The sequence below is a fragment of the Rhodnius prolixus genome, unplaced genomic scaffold (genome assembly GCF_049639745.1).
Source record: "Rhodnius prolixus isolate KJV_2025 unplaced genomic scaffold, Rpr scaffold_12, whole genome shotgun sequence".
Classification (NCBI taxonomy): Eukaryota; Metazoa; Arthropoda; class Insecta; order Hemiptera; family Reduviidae; genus Rhodnius; species Rhodnius prolixus.
Window position 1 is genome coordinate 1003407 of NW_027411635.1, and position 14540 is coordinate 1017946.

Here is a 14540-nt window from a genome sequence, read left to right on the forward strand (position 1 = left end):
CGGCGTGTTGTGCAGTTTGTGCAAAAGAAATGAAATAGAAAATTTGGACCATTTCTTTTTCTACTGCCCTATATACGGACCTCTACGCGATCAATATATATTAAAGTATTTCCCTTCAATGAGCCTTGATATTGTGAGTTTGTTTGTATTTGACAGTACAGACAAGATCAACGACATTGTGTATTACGTGTTGGGTTCATTGAAGCTGAGATCCTTTATTATGAATGAATAGTTAGTCAATATAAATGTTTTTGAGTTTGTTAAATTTTTCAAATGTCCAGAAGATATCTTTCTTATACTTGTGCTGCACTATTGGTTGTTTCTTTTTATTATATAGGTGTAATCTTTCTACTTTTCGTAATATTATATTTGTATATTATATTTTTCCATATTTTGTCAAGTCCCAACTCTCTTGTAAAACTGCTAAGTTGTAACAAGTAATAAATAAATAAATAAAAATAATCAAATCTGATAATAGTAAAGTGTTTGTAAACATTAGTTGTATACCGAAAGGATTAAAAAAGTCATATTATTTCTTCAGTTAGAAGAACCTATTTTTTGTTTTACACCCATTAGTTGTAGCTAACTAGTTGCTTGGATTTTTGTGTTACAGGTGACAAAGTTGGTAATTTAGTATTTAATTTGACTAACTCAATGAAATCTACAACAGGTGTTAGTAGATACCTTTGTGATATCAACGTTGCTTCGTTATCTTATTCATTTCTTCTGGTATGTTTTAGTATATCACGTTTATTTATTTGTGTTTTCTTTTTTATGTGTTATCAGAATTCTCTAACACGAATAATGGTAGGATACTCAAACTAAGTGGTTTTTTTTAAATCCCACTGTCGCTTCTGATATTGCTTTCTTGAGTGTGCCTAGAGCTGTGACGAAATCGCAGTCTTCACAAATCAACCGGAAGTGTCACTTTACTGAGTCGATTTTCCAGTTTTGGTGGAATTTCTCACTTTCGGTCAGTCTTTTTTTTCAATTCGGAAATTTAGTCCCTCAGTTGTTTTTTAAAATAAAAATTGTATTGGCAAGATAACACAATACACAAAAATAGCATTTCAGAAGAAAGCCTGACCACATGCTCAAACGAATAATTTCAAAAACTTTATTGGGACACTCTCTGTTAGCTCTTAGATAAATAGGTTGATATATGGGCGGCACGCTCATAAGGTATGAAACGCGCCCTTGTTCCTCCTCCTCCGAAGCGCCAGTTGAGAATCGATTACGCTAGGGAAAGCTGTAGGGTTGTAGAGTACCGCATACTAGTGAACCTAGAGGCAGATAAACCAGAAATCATGGTGGCTTAGTCTTCATATGTTTTGAATGTACTTAGAGAGCCCTTACACGACAAGCTCAGGAAAGGAAATCTTAACCTCCCAAAAGACAAGTAATCTAGAGTGTGTGCGCGAGGGGAGAAGGGGAGGAGATTTCGTGAAAACCACTTTTCAGATTCAGTGAACAAACGGGTATTTCCATTCAAAACGAAATTGAAAATCTGTTGGTTTACAATACGTTCTCTTTTTATGGTAGTGTTAGAGAAAGTAAAAATTATTAAATGAGTTGCTAAAATCTGGAGTGGAGAAAATTAAACAGAAGATTAATTTCCTAAATAATTTCTTTAGTTTTCTGCAATTTGTCAAAAACCACTCTACTTGATTTATTTAAAATTAATTTAGTAATTACTCATAAAGAGCAATAATTTTCGTGTGTAACTTTAACCAGTAAAAATTTATTTTTGGAGGTGTCCAAGGCAAGAGGTACTTTGGATTTCGCTTTAAAGCGCAATTTATAAGCTTTTGACCTATCACTTTTGTTTGAACTTTTTTTGCACAAAAATCAATTTAATATAGTGTTCGGGGAAGCTGGGACACCTGCAAGAAGCACTCTAAGGGGACATATTTGGAGCAAATTAACATTTAGTAAAAATTCAAAATTTAAAGGAAATTTCACTATGTAAGTTAGGTAAGAGAAGGTAGTATGAGTGTTTATACCAGATTATTTAAAAACAATTTATAATTAAATTCTGTTTCAGTTTTTAGAAGAAGAATTTAAATTTTTAGAATCAATCAACAGATTATTGGTAAACGAAGCATTTTGCATAGTAAGAGATATACTGATTCTGTCCGAACAATCATCTACAATTAGATATAAATCTATTTTACTGATTATGAAGATTTTTCCATTACTCTGCCCCACTGATGGTCAGGTAAGTTCGTTTAATTTTGTTTATTAGGTATTTAGTACGATGTAACAAAGACCTGATGGCACAATCTAGAACTTTTGCACCTCTACAATGACATAAATGAAATTTATGAATTCCAAGGAAAGGCTTTTAAGTTTAAAGGATAGACGGATATTAATCTAATGTAGGGAAAACTTAGCTCTATAATTGACAAAAAACCACAATGTTTTAGTGATAATAGATAATGAGATATTGTAGCTTAAAATCTTTTTAAAACCGTTCGAGTTTCAAACCTTAAAATCTCATTTCCTACTGATCAGATTTCAATGCAATCTGCTTTACGTCCAACTACCAAATCAGGTGTCGTGGACGGAGGCGATTCGCAAACATACGTTACTACAAAGTTCTCGTATTAAATATTAAGTAAAATACAAGGTCTAGACCGGGAATCGAACCCAGCACCATAATATATCTTTAGCTTTGTAGGTCACGCTTCTAACCGCTCGGCTACCGTGGCACCTAACTTTGACGTGTGTTGAAGTTTCTTTCACCAAATCAGGTTAAAGAAATTATGTAAAATCCGCTATTGATAGATAATTTTAACCGTAATATGGTGAACGTTGTTGAAGAAATGAATGTGACAAGTTTAACTTGATAATTAAGTGTTTCTTATAATTCGTTCCTTTTATCAGTCTTTCATTCAGAAGTGTCTGCAGATAGACAAATGCTTCTAGCGTATTATAGACTATCGTTTATAATCATTTATACTAAAATGACTAACGTACTAAATTTTCTTACATTGGTACTCATAGCTTTGGTATATACACCAGAATTTATTAATTGTATATATATGTTTCCTTTATCACAATTCGCTTACTAAATTTTCCATTTCAGGTGTGCAAAATTTTACTGTTCGCCATAATGACAGCCAGATCCTATTTAAAATTTACTTGCCTCAAAAAATATTCGGAAATCGTTGAACTGTTTTATGTAAATATTAAAATCCTGAACGGATTCAAAGGATCCAATGATTTCCATGTAAATAAAGCTCTATTCTCCGTTGCAATAGACATAATCATAGATTCTGGCAATGAAGACAATGGTGAGTATTGCGGTATAAAATTTTCTAAGTTCAGTTTTAAACAGATGTAAGGGTTTTTGAACTGCACTGAATTCAGAAAAAAAATTACTCTCTTTCCTTATTTTTCTCTTATCTCCTCCAAGTTCAACATTGCACTACATCGCAGAAGAACACTAGTAACTAAACTAACAGTTTTACAACTATCAATTAAATTTTACTTTATTTAATATTTTATTTATTAGTACGAGATCTATATTACATATTACTCGTATTTTTATTACAAAATGATAGTGGCTTCTATTCGATTACTCTTTTTTGTCTCATGTATTCTTTCTTTTTTTATTATTTTTTTATTTTTTGAACAAAAGATATATTCCTAATTCATTTATTACATTTATTTTTGATTCGGAATAATTCAGGGTTTATTTATAGATGTGTGTATTTCAGTTGTAGTATAATTTTAATTTTTATTATTCAGAGACAACAAAAAATGGTTCCTTTTCTCTCTCACTCTCTCTCTCTCTTTCTCTCTCACGGAAGTTTTTGATTTTTTTAAAAGTTTTTTGCCAAATAATTTCAATAATGTGCTACTATTTTTTAAAATTCTAATTATCACTTTTTTTACAAACCCCACGGAAAAAATTATTTTTGTGGTTTAGGGAACGATGTACATAAATTGAAAACAGATTTATTTTTGAATTTGGTAGCATAACAAGGTGGTGGGAGAGTCACTTACGCATTAGTGTAATGTATGGCGGCTAAGTAGTTGCTTACTTAACTAAATATATCAGCGAATTTCAGTATTAGTAGACAATTCGTCTAGCAGGAGATAATTATCGAGTAGATGAAATAATATGAGTTTTTTCATTTTTTTTTCCAGATCAGTGGACAAGCATAGTGTGTGATATGATGTGTTATATTCCTCTCAGTTACCTAGACAGAGATCTCTCGAAGGCCGTTGGATTTTGCAGTGAGATTGTGGTTTGTAGTTAGGTGTTTAATTTATTATGATTATATCGCACAAGCTCTTAAACAACTTTCTATTCTGCAATTAATTAAAATTGTAAAGGAAATGCACACTACTGAAAAGTTGTTTATTTGAATTTTTTACTATTTTCATTTACTGCAAATGGCTTGATTTCCTTTTAGGTGAGATATAGAAAGTTTGGCGAGAAATAAATAACGATATTTCCGTAAACAGTTTTCCGTGAATTTCTGTCAGGAAAGTGAAAAATGTTTATGTGAATCCACTATTATTCAGAGGAGCCTGCTAAAAAAAGAGTTTTACTAGAGTAACAATTAGAGAGACACGTTGCAGATTTTATAAATTAATTATAGAAATTTAGAGAGTTTAATAAAAACCACTAAATATTCTTAAATACATTTTTTTATTAATGGTTGATAATATATAAGTCAAAAGGAAGAAGAAAAAATAAATCAATTTCCCCTCCACCTAAAAGTATTTTCAAGCGGAGACATAAAGAATAAGAAGTTACAAAAGGAGGATTATGATATGGAACCATCAATAGAAGACAGCAAAATTGTTGCATAAAAAACTGAACTGAATGTGTTTGTTGACTGAATGCCGTGGAAACTATTTTTAATTGTTGGAAAATAAACTAGATTTTTTGCTGGATGAAAATAAAATTATAAAAAAGGAAATAAAGAAGTTAAAGGAGAAGAGAAATGAGAACAGCGAACGATGTTACTGAAAATCTGATACATAAGGGCCAAGCAAATAATGCAATATTTAGGGTTTTGTGAAGGGAAATATGAATGATAAGATAGTGAAAGAGCTGTGTCAGGGAGCTTTACAGGTAAAAACGTTCAAATCGTTTAAGCTTATAGTATGAACATGAAGGATATTATTTTGGCAGAATTTGATAAAGTAAGCACAATTCAAGCTGTTTTAAAAAACGGAAAAATAATAAAGGGAACAGGTATTCTTAGAGATCTTTCTAGTAGAACAAGGAGAGAAAAAGATGGTTTTTGAGAATCAGTGGAAAGATGAAGGAACTAGATGAAGATGCTACAATTCTGATGAGAAATACATTCTTTATTTTCAAAGAGAAGTTTTATTGGAATCTTGAGAGAGGTTTAAAATGTGAAGGTAAAGGTGGTTTCGAGATATTAACTTCATAGATGAACGTCCGCTTCTTGCAAGATGACTTGCACAACTTAGGAAAATGTTGGAGCCGATAACGCGGAGAGAAAACTAGAAATTTAATGGCACATCCTACACTGGTCGAGGAAGATGATCGATAAGAATGTTTCAAAAAACGAAAAAGTGAGTGGTGAATGAGAATGGATACAAGAAATAAAAAGTGAAAAATTGTTTTGTTTTGTGTTGAGTTATCAATGGTTTGCAGAATAAGATAGAATTTTTTTTTATTTTTTTGCTGCTTAGACCAGCCTAAGGATTCGGTTATTAATAGTAAAGGAGAACAATTTCTCGAACTACGTTCAGATTCCGGTCTGATAGCTTTGAAAGGTAGGCTGTCGGCAGACCGAAAAGGAGCTTACACGTATGTAGGTCTAAGAAACAATCCATGTTTTGGACTTATGTTGTGTTTCTGTGACGGTTTTATTTATAATAAAGGGATTTCAAGTTAAATTGGACATTTTTTCTGGTCACATGCCTATTCAGATTTCAAAAAGTGTTTCCAATTTGGCCAAAGTTCAAGTGGGCAAGTAAAGACGACGTCAATTTTATAGAAAAAGTGAACAGTCTGATGCCTGTCGAAATTCCAGTTAACTAGCAAGAAGCGGTGAATTTATTTGTCGATACTATTAAAAGAGGTGCTGCATATTTGAAACATTTTAAACGAAACGAAAATAAGTTCAAATATCTAAGCAAAGAGAGATGGTTTGACTCTTAATGTAAAGAATTAAGAAAGAAAACGTTTAATCTGTAAACTTTACATAGACAAATTAATTGTGCTCTAATTAAAATACTTTTTACACTCTCCAATACAGATTATAAGTTGTATAAAAACAAATATTTCATTTTGGTGTTATTGAAAAATTTAGAAATGTTACTGATTCTTAAGGTTTTTGGTAATTGATTAATTATACTAAATTATTATTTTAATTATATTAAAATAAGAAATTAATAGGCTGCACCAGATATTGAATTAAGTAATAGGTTGATTTCTTTAGCGGTTTGATGAACCCTTCTGTGCTGGCTTGGCCGATTTTGTATGCCCCACCGAAAGTGGTAAATAAAACCCTAGATAATGCATTTCAGCCTCAAGAATAGGAAAAAAAATTAAAACAGATTAAACTCGGCATAACCGCATCCCATACGAGTTTTTTAAAAATTGCCCAGAGAGTTTTCTAGGAAAACGTTTTCTCTTCTTCAACTCAGTTTACATGATCTTTCTGGTATTCTGGATAGTTTCTTTAATCAATAATAGACCCGCTATTCAAAAAAGGAAAAGCTAGTATTGTAAACAGGCGCGCCCGGAGCTTTTTCCAGTGCACTGCCGGTCTCCGGACAGTGTTCTCACGTTACAAACAACATTGTCCATCATCAGGCAGTGAGCTGTAAGAAGCTTCTAGGATGAGAAAGTCTAAGGGACAGCAGTTGGATTTGAACCAATAATTTCCGCGTTACTTTTCATTTTAATATTACGTGATGAGACAGTCGTGTGATTGATTAGTTTCACACCAGATATATTAGTATTTGATTCTATTTCACTATTTTATTATATAACTCGTTTACAGAAATGTTATAATATCATTGAATCATACCTACTGAACATGGTTGATGTGAATCTCGCAAATGTCGTGAAAGAATTTAAAGAAGCGATGGTGGAACAGGAACCTACTACATTTTACAGGTTTGATAATTTCTATCAGTAAGTAGGTTTAATGTGATTTTAAGGTTAGGGATTAAACGGGGATAACGTGTCGACGGTTTATTACTTTTGTCAGGAGGTTTAGATCTAATTTTATTAAGGGTCTCTAAATCTCACTGTCCGATTTATGATAGTGGTATGTGACGCCTGAACACTACTAGCAGGCCGGCGTTTTCGCTTGGTTACTAGGATGCTCTACAATTTTGCCCCTAATTAATAATAGTAATAATTTATTATATAATATAATAATAATAATAATATTTAATAATATTAAAACTCCTTCCTGGTTTCAATTTGGGTGAAAAAAATTTTTTTCTCCTATAACGAAAGCCTACCTTATTTTAGAAACAATAGCCGTCAGTTAAGTCTGAACTACTCGTATAAATAGTCCTAAATTCCAATAAGTTCAGTTTGTTGAAAAATTTTATCTCAGTTGTCAGTAAAGGTCGGAAATACACTGAAATTATTGGTTGGAAAGGTCCTTCTGGTAAGATCTTCCATTTAAGTAGCAAACAAAAACAGACTTATTTCTCAAACTGCCCATGCACCAATCGGAACGCGTTTAATCGCGATCTTAGCTGGAGAGAAGTATTCATTGAATTTTTGAATTTTGAGGAGCAAGTTCATGCGCCACCATCAATGAAATCCATCTCCTTTTCAACTTTCTCGATGAGTGGAGGTAGCAGCTGCACTACCAGTCCTTCAGTAAGTACCCTATTACGGTTGCATTCGATCGACAGCTTCCCTTAAAGCTCCACCTTTTTAAGTTAGTATTTATATTTACGATCATTTGAGCAGAAAATATCGAATGTGCGCTGATCAAAGACGTGCTATAGAAAAACGGTATTTTTTTTTTTTTAATTATACGTACTCTCCCTATTAATATATTTATATATATATATATATATATATATAGTAGAAATACCAAGTTAGTGTGAGTTCCACAAAATTTCTCTTACTTAATAGAAGCTGAATGCTATACGTATTTCTAAAAGTTGTGTATTCCTTATTTTTCAGCATCTTTTCGTTAAATAAACAACTAGAGAATTTAAGCAGAGTCTGGACGGCTATATTGAATCTAGTAAACTGTGTTGACAGTTTTGAGGACTGTTCAGTTACTGAGGTACTGGATTTCCTGCATAAAGTTGTAATTACTGAGGCACGTTTGGAGACAATTATAAGGAACAAATTTCATGAATATAACTTCATTAATGATGTGGTAAGTGTAATTTAGAACTCTCAATTTATTTCATTTATAAAAAAAAATAAGATGTGAAAACACAGAGATTTTTTTGTAATGCCTTTTTTAAAGTTCTAATTTTTCAAATTTTCTTCAATCTCAAAATTCATTTTTCTTCAAAATTTTTACCATTAGATCACTTGAATATTACATGTATTGATACACTGCAACAAAACGGTACTTATAGATACTTAAACTCCCTCTCTAAAGTGAGATAAACTAAAATTTCGGCGGTAGGGAATTAATAGAGTTACCTTCCTATTATTTAACTGACTGGAGTTTACTCCTTGTCTTTTAAGACAATCCCCCAAGTAATTTCTTCAATTAATCTAGCATCATTACTAACCTACTCTACTTGACTGAAGATATAGAAAACTGTGTAAGTATAGTAGGCCGATATATCTGCAGGGACGCCAAGAACTCTGAAGTCACATGACTATATCTAGAAAAAAAGAGTTATTTGTTTCTACATAGGCCAGTGAATGAAATAGAATTTTGTTTCAGAATGTACCTGTAATTAAAATTGGTGAATACATTGATAAAATAGGTGACCGACCACAACTAAACGAATACTATGCAAAATTAGTGAACTTTTTGGTACATTTCCTGTACGTATATGGTGAGACAGTAGTCCCTTATGTTGGGAATTTATTCTTGTTACCATGGTTACAGGAAAATCAAGGAAATCATGATAGTGAAATTGGTTAGTAATAAGAGTTATTAGTCTTCTAAAATTTTTAAAATAAATAAATGTAAAAGATACTTTCTAAAAATGTGTATACTCAGGAAATAAAAGTTTTGAGATCCCCTGAATTTGAAGAAAATAAAAATTATCCAAAAGTAGAAGAAGCTCATTTAGTATTCCGATATAGTGCTTCCCACCTTATTTTTGATAAAAAGAAATGCCACTTTGCTGCATAGATTTTTTAGTTTTTAGCTATATTTTTGAAATTTCCACCAACGATATTCTTTCAACTTGATGTATACATTAAGCTAAGTTTATAATTTTTGAAATATTTTCCCATAAAAAGACCTTTGTAGGGGCTCTTGGGAGGAGAGGTTGATGATAGGATTACCTCTTTTCAGAGAACATTAATGTACTTTAAAGGACAGCTCATTTTCAATCCTCCCTAAGAATCCCTCGTAAGTGAAGTTTCATGAAAATATGATTCCAATGAAATAGCTATGTTAAAAGAGTGCGTAGAAAGTTTAACGAAAATCATTGGATCCATTTTTAAAAAATCTAAGCAGTCAAGTGCATAATCACTTCCGTTCTTTCGATTTACTTCTAATTGGGAATTTTGATTATATAATTAACTCTCATCAATATTATACAGTGACGGGGCCGTACTGTGTGTTACACTGAAAGGGCCTTAGACTTCAGCCACCCCTCCCAACACCAAAAAAGTTCCTTTAAATATTTTTTTTTTTTTTTTTTTTGAGAAATTGATTCAAATAAAAAAATTTTAATTTATTCATAATGGAAAATGTACCAAGTTTAAAGAAAAATGTTGAACTTATTTTCAAGAAAGTCCTACAGAACAGAAGTCTTAACAGAAAAATCGATTCAGTAAAGTAGCACTTCTGGTTGGCTGACTTTGACCAAAAAACTGTCGTGGCTGCTTTTATCGGGCCCCATCGTTTGAAAGTTCGAACTTCACTTTTCTGCGATTTTCTGTTTGCTTGTCTTGAACGGAACATCAAGCGATTTTTTTGTTTTAGAGATTTTGTTCACACACGAGAGGTTACCATATTCAGCTCAGAGGATTTCAAAATTTCAATACTTCCTCTTACGAATGGTAAGAGAAAGTAAAAATTGCTTAATTACAGTTGTTATAAGTGCAGTAAAAGAAAGTCATGTGATTGTAACGTACCAGATTTTACTTTTTTCAGGAACGGCCACTTTAGAAGTATGTCTTGATGGATTGTTCAATCAAATTGTGGCCACTTATGACCAACCAAATATCCAAGATTGGTTTAGTTTAATCGTTGATTTTATTCGTAAAATAGTGGAGCGAAATCCCTTGTTAAAGAATAAATATTTAGACATATTGCCCAAAATCATACTAATCACTGTAAACCATGGGAATTTAAGTGCAGTCAAATATCTAGTGGATCATATTATCGGAATTGGACGAGAAAGCGAATGTGCTACTGGTTTTGAAAGGAAGATATTGTGTCTTATATCTGACCGATGTTGTCTGGGACGGTAAGTTCGATATTTGTGGCTTATTTATTGATTTTTTTCTTATTCTGTTATTTTTGGAATTCTGATTTTTTTTTTTGAGATTAGGTTTTGAATACTCGTTTTTCACTAATTGCCAAATAATTCGGCCAGAAAGTTTTTCCTGACAAGTGCTCATATGATCTCCTTAACAAAAACTTACTGTTTAAAACATTAAATATTTGGGTTAAATTTTATATTGATTGTAACCAACCACGCTAGCCTAGCGGTTACGGAGCCGAGGGCTTTCAATAAAACAGTACTTCTATAGCAGTTGGTTTATTTACATTAGTTACCAAATAATACTTTAACTTACAAGTTAATCATTTACCAACACACTGCCCTAACCGACAAACCGACAAACAGACACACACTCATCCACACCGCGGCCTAACTAACCTACGTACTTTTTACTTAACTAATAATATACACTAACAAATAGATTTAATAACTAATACTGCTAATAGCTTTATTTACATAACATAAATTCAATGCTAACTAAAGACGAAACTCTTAATATATTACAATACTTAATAACTACAATAACGAATACTGAAACACGCGAAAAGTCCAAATCTCTCGCCAATCCTCCACCACCACACAGAACTCACCCACCGCGGCCGATATCGCCTCCTCAAGCCGGATGCCAGTGCGGGACTTCCTCTTTCTATCTCTCTTAACCTTTTATCTTTTTAGAGCGTTTAGGGACACATGGACATGTGCACGTCTCTGTGGCCTAGGCCTTTCTGACCAGCACCTCGTTGTCCCCACTCTCTCGCCATAAGCATTTGCCCCCAATACTCCTCTATTCGCTACATATAACCATTACATTGATATTAATTATTTAAAATTTACAATGATATTTTTAAAATTGAAGTTTGGAAGTATAATTTACTGGTGGCCTGTTGAAATGTAAGTTCATCTCAATTGTCCTACATCCTCTTTCCACTTTTCCACCGTTTCAAGTTGAGAGTTAGTGCCTTACCTAGGGCAAGTTTTTCAGCGAGTGCTCCAAAGACGAGATTAAATTTGTCTTATTAGTGTGATCCCAGCGAGCTGCTACTTATGTTACCTTGTACTTGACCTCGGCTGCAGTCTGGTATTCCTGGGTACAGCTCCGTCACTAGTTCTCTGTCTCACCAACACGTACGCTAGGAAACGGAATTTTAAACGAAAAAGGTTTCAGAATGGCCAACAAAACAAAACTTGAATAAATTAAAACAACTTAATTATTATTATTATTATTATTATTATCTGTATTTAAGTTTGTACAAACCGTTACAGAGGAGTTCACAGAATACATGATTAAATTTTAAATCAAAAATACATTTCTTAAAATACAGTAAAAGAAAGGAAATAACAAAAATTTATACTAAAAATACATAGTGTAAAATAATTAATTTAAACTTAAAGTAAACAATGAAACTAAAAAAGCAAACTCTACTCGAGGCATTCTAGAAAAAGAAATGAAATAGAAAACAATTTTAGCAGTAGGGTAAATAGAGAACTAGAGTTCTGTCAATTGGATTTTAAAAAAGAAACTCGTAACTTATTTAATTTAAGATCCTAATTAATAATGTTATTAAATTTAGTTTCTGTACTCGAATTTAGATATAAGAAAAATCGAAATTCAAAAAAAAATATAAATAAATAAATAAATAAATATCTTATCACTTTTTTAAAAGAATTAGTTTATTTTTTTTAATTGCTTTACCGGTGAATCCGTCCTGTGCCTAATTATTTTATTTTTTCTGTATATAAGTTACAATCATTATAGAGGAGTTCAATATATACCAAATAGAAATGTACAGAAAGATGACAGATTGAGAAAGAGAGAGAAAATAGTGAATAAATAAATGTAAATAAATAAGTAAATAAATGAAAGTTTAATAAAGTGTACAATTTGAAGTATGGAGCTGACTTAAATTTATAAAACATACCTAAGGGTATCTGCTATTAACAATTTTCTTTTTAAGGCTTTAATTGTAAAGTAATAAATATTGTAAAGTTTATTAACAGAATCTATTTTAAGGAGGCCAATCAGGCCATTACCATCCAACAAGTACTGATTTATATGTAATAACCTTAATGATTCAAATAAAGGGCAGGTCAAGAAAAAATGAAAAAGGTCGTCCGGTAAATTCAGGTTGCAGCAAGTACAGATATCCTCAGCGTTCCATTTACAATGAATATCGTCAATAGAAAAAGTTATATGTTTAAAGTTCATCAGCCGAATTCTGCTGATGAGGCGTGTTACCTTAATTGGAACTAGAAAATAAAAATATTCTTCTATACCCGGCACTGTTTTCAAATGAAAATATAAATGGTTATAAGTCGAATTTTTGGTTCTCTCCCAGTCGTCAAAACTTAATTTATTTTCAAACTTTTTTAACATATTATTCATATTGTTCTTAATGCTACTGGGATCCCGGTTCGACCATAACCACTCATGATCTGCAAATACAAACAGTTTTTTTAATTGAGATGCCCAATTGTAAGTTTCGTTCGAGCTAGGCCCATTTTCTAATTCCAATTGTCTGTCAAAACAAAGTCTAGGCAATCTATTAGCAGGCATATTTAAAATTTTTATGTACCAGCGTAAAGTTAACTTGAATATAATATTACTAATTTTATTTTTACCTAGTTCACACCTTATAAAATAATTAGGGGTACTAGCTGGCCAGTGAAACACATATTTAAAGTACCTAGTGAGCACAATTTCTATCTGTTCTAGATACCGTAGTGACCACACTTCCGCTCCGTAAACGAGCACAGATCGTATTAAACTTTCGAAAAATTTATCTTTCGTATCCCAACTGGATGATTTAGATTTAGTTAATATACCAATAACATTACTAATGGCTGCAGTTGATTTGTTTATCATTTCAGTACATGTTTTGGAAAATATTCCCGTGCTTGAAAATAGAATTCCGAGGTAATTAAAACTATCAACTACGTTCAATTTGTTGTTATTATAATAAAATTGTGATTTTTGGCTTCGCTTACCACCTTTGTTGAAGATCATAATTTTTGTTTTATTTACATTAACTTCCAAACCATTATTTATTGTATACTTATGGAGTGCATTCAATTTCTTTTGTAGTTCCCTTGGCGTGTCAGCCAGAAGTATTAAATCATCCGCGTAAAGTAGGCAACGAATGCCCTGTTTACTGTTTATAGACACATCTTGGCAGTCATTTATTCCAAGGAAGTTGTCTAAATCATCAATGAAAATAGAAAATAGTATCGGCGATAAAACGTCTCCCTGGAGAACCCCCTGAGTTACTTTTATGGGCTCCGAGAGTTGGTCATTTATTTTAACTGAAACTGAAGCTTTACAATATAAATTTTCCAAAATTTTTATAATTTTCCTACTAATGCCAAACTGATATAATTTATTCCACAACAAATTATGATTAATGGTGTCAAATGCTTTCTTGAAATCAACAAAACCACAGTATAACTTTCCCCTCTTTTTCTGGAGATACAAATTGGAGATGGAATGTAATACAAATAAGTTGTCCAGACATCCTCTACCGCTCCTAAAACCATTCTGAACTTCCGAGAGAGGGTTACAGTATTCTGCCCAATTTGTGATACGGTTATGTAATAATTGTGTAAAAACTTTAGTGATAGAATTCAGAAGTGAAATTCCGCGATAATTTTCCGGTAAAAGTGGATGGCCTTTCTTAAAAATGAAAAATGTATAATTTTTACTCCATGACGTGGGTGTTTCCTCTCTACGTAAAATTACATTAAACAACCTTAAAATATAATTTATGCCCTCCTCAGGTAAATATCTTAAACATTCATTGGGTATAGAATCTGGTCCCGGAGCTTTATTCAATTTCAATTTATTGACGGCTCTTAATAATTCAGTTTTACTGAACTCAACATCAAAAAATGGATGTGAAACATCTAAAATATGAAAATTAGTTGTT

The 14540-nt window shown here is 32.0% G+C and overlaps 1 protein-coding gene and 1 long non-coding RNA gene across 7 annotated transcripts in view; one reads left to right on the plus strand and one right to left on the minus strand.

Moving 5' to 3' along the window:
- mei-41 (ATR serine/threonine kinase meiotic 41) overlaps positions 1 to 14540 on the plus strand; it is a 105405-nt gene that overhangs the window by 10888 nt on the left and 79977 nt on the right. For all 6 annotated transcript variants that reach the window (XR_012463091.1, XR_012463092.1, XR_012463090.1 and 3 more), the window contains exons 3-10: positions 614 to 729; positions 2045 to 2218; positions 3089 to 3296; positions 4156 to 4256; positions 7002 to 7117; positions 8153 to 8354; positions 8880 to 9078; positions 10269 to 10584. Coding sequence is in view for 3 of the 6 variants with exons in the window: in XM_074143653.1 (XP_073999754.1) it covers positions 614 to 729; positions 2045 to 2218; positions 3089 to 3296; positions 4156 to 4256; positions 7002 to 7117; positions 8153 to 8354; positions 8880 to 9078; positions 10269 to 10584 (1432 nt within the window). In the remaining 3 variants the exon portion in view is untranslated. The remainder of the gene's footprint in view (positions 1 to 613; positions 730 to 2044; positions 2219 to 3088; positions 3297 to 4155; positions 4257 to 7001; positions 7118 to 8152; positions 8355 to 8879; positions 9079 to 10268; positions 10585 to 14540) is intronic.
- On the minus strand, positions 8476 to 9017 carry LOC141462061 (uncharacterized). The gene is made up of 3 exons (XR_012463093.1): positions 8887 to 9017; positions 8630 to 8817; positions 8476 to 8539 (listed from the first exon to the last, which is right to left on the minus strand). It is a non-coding gene; the product is annotated as an uncharacterized lncRNA (long non-coding RNA).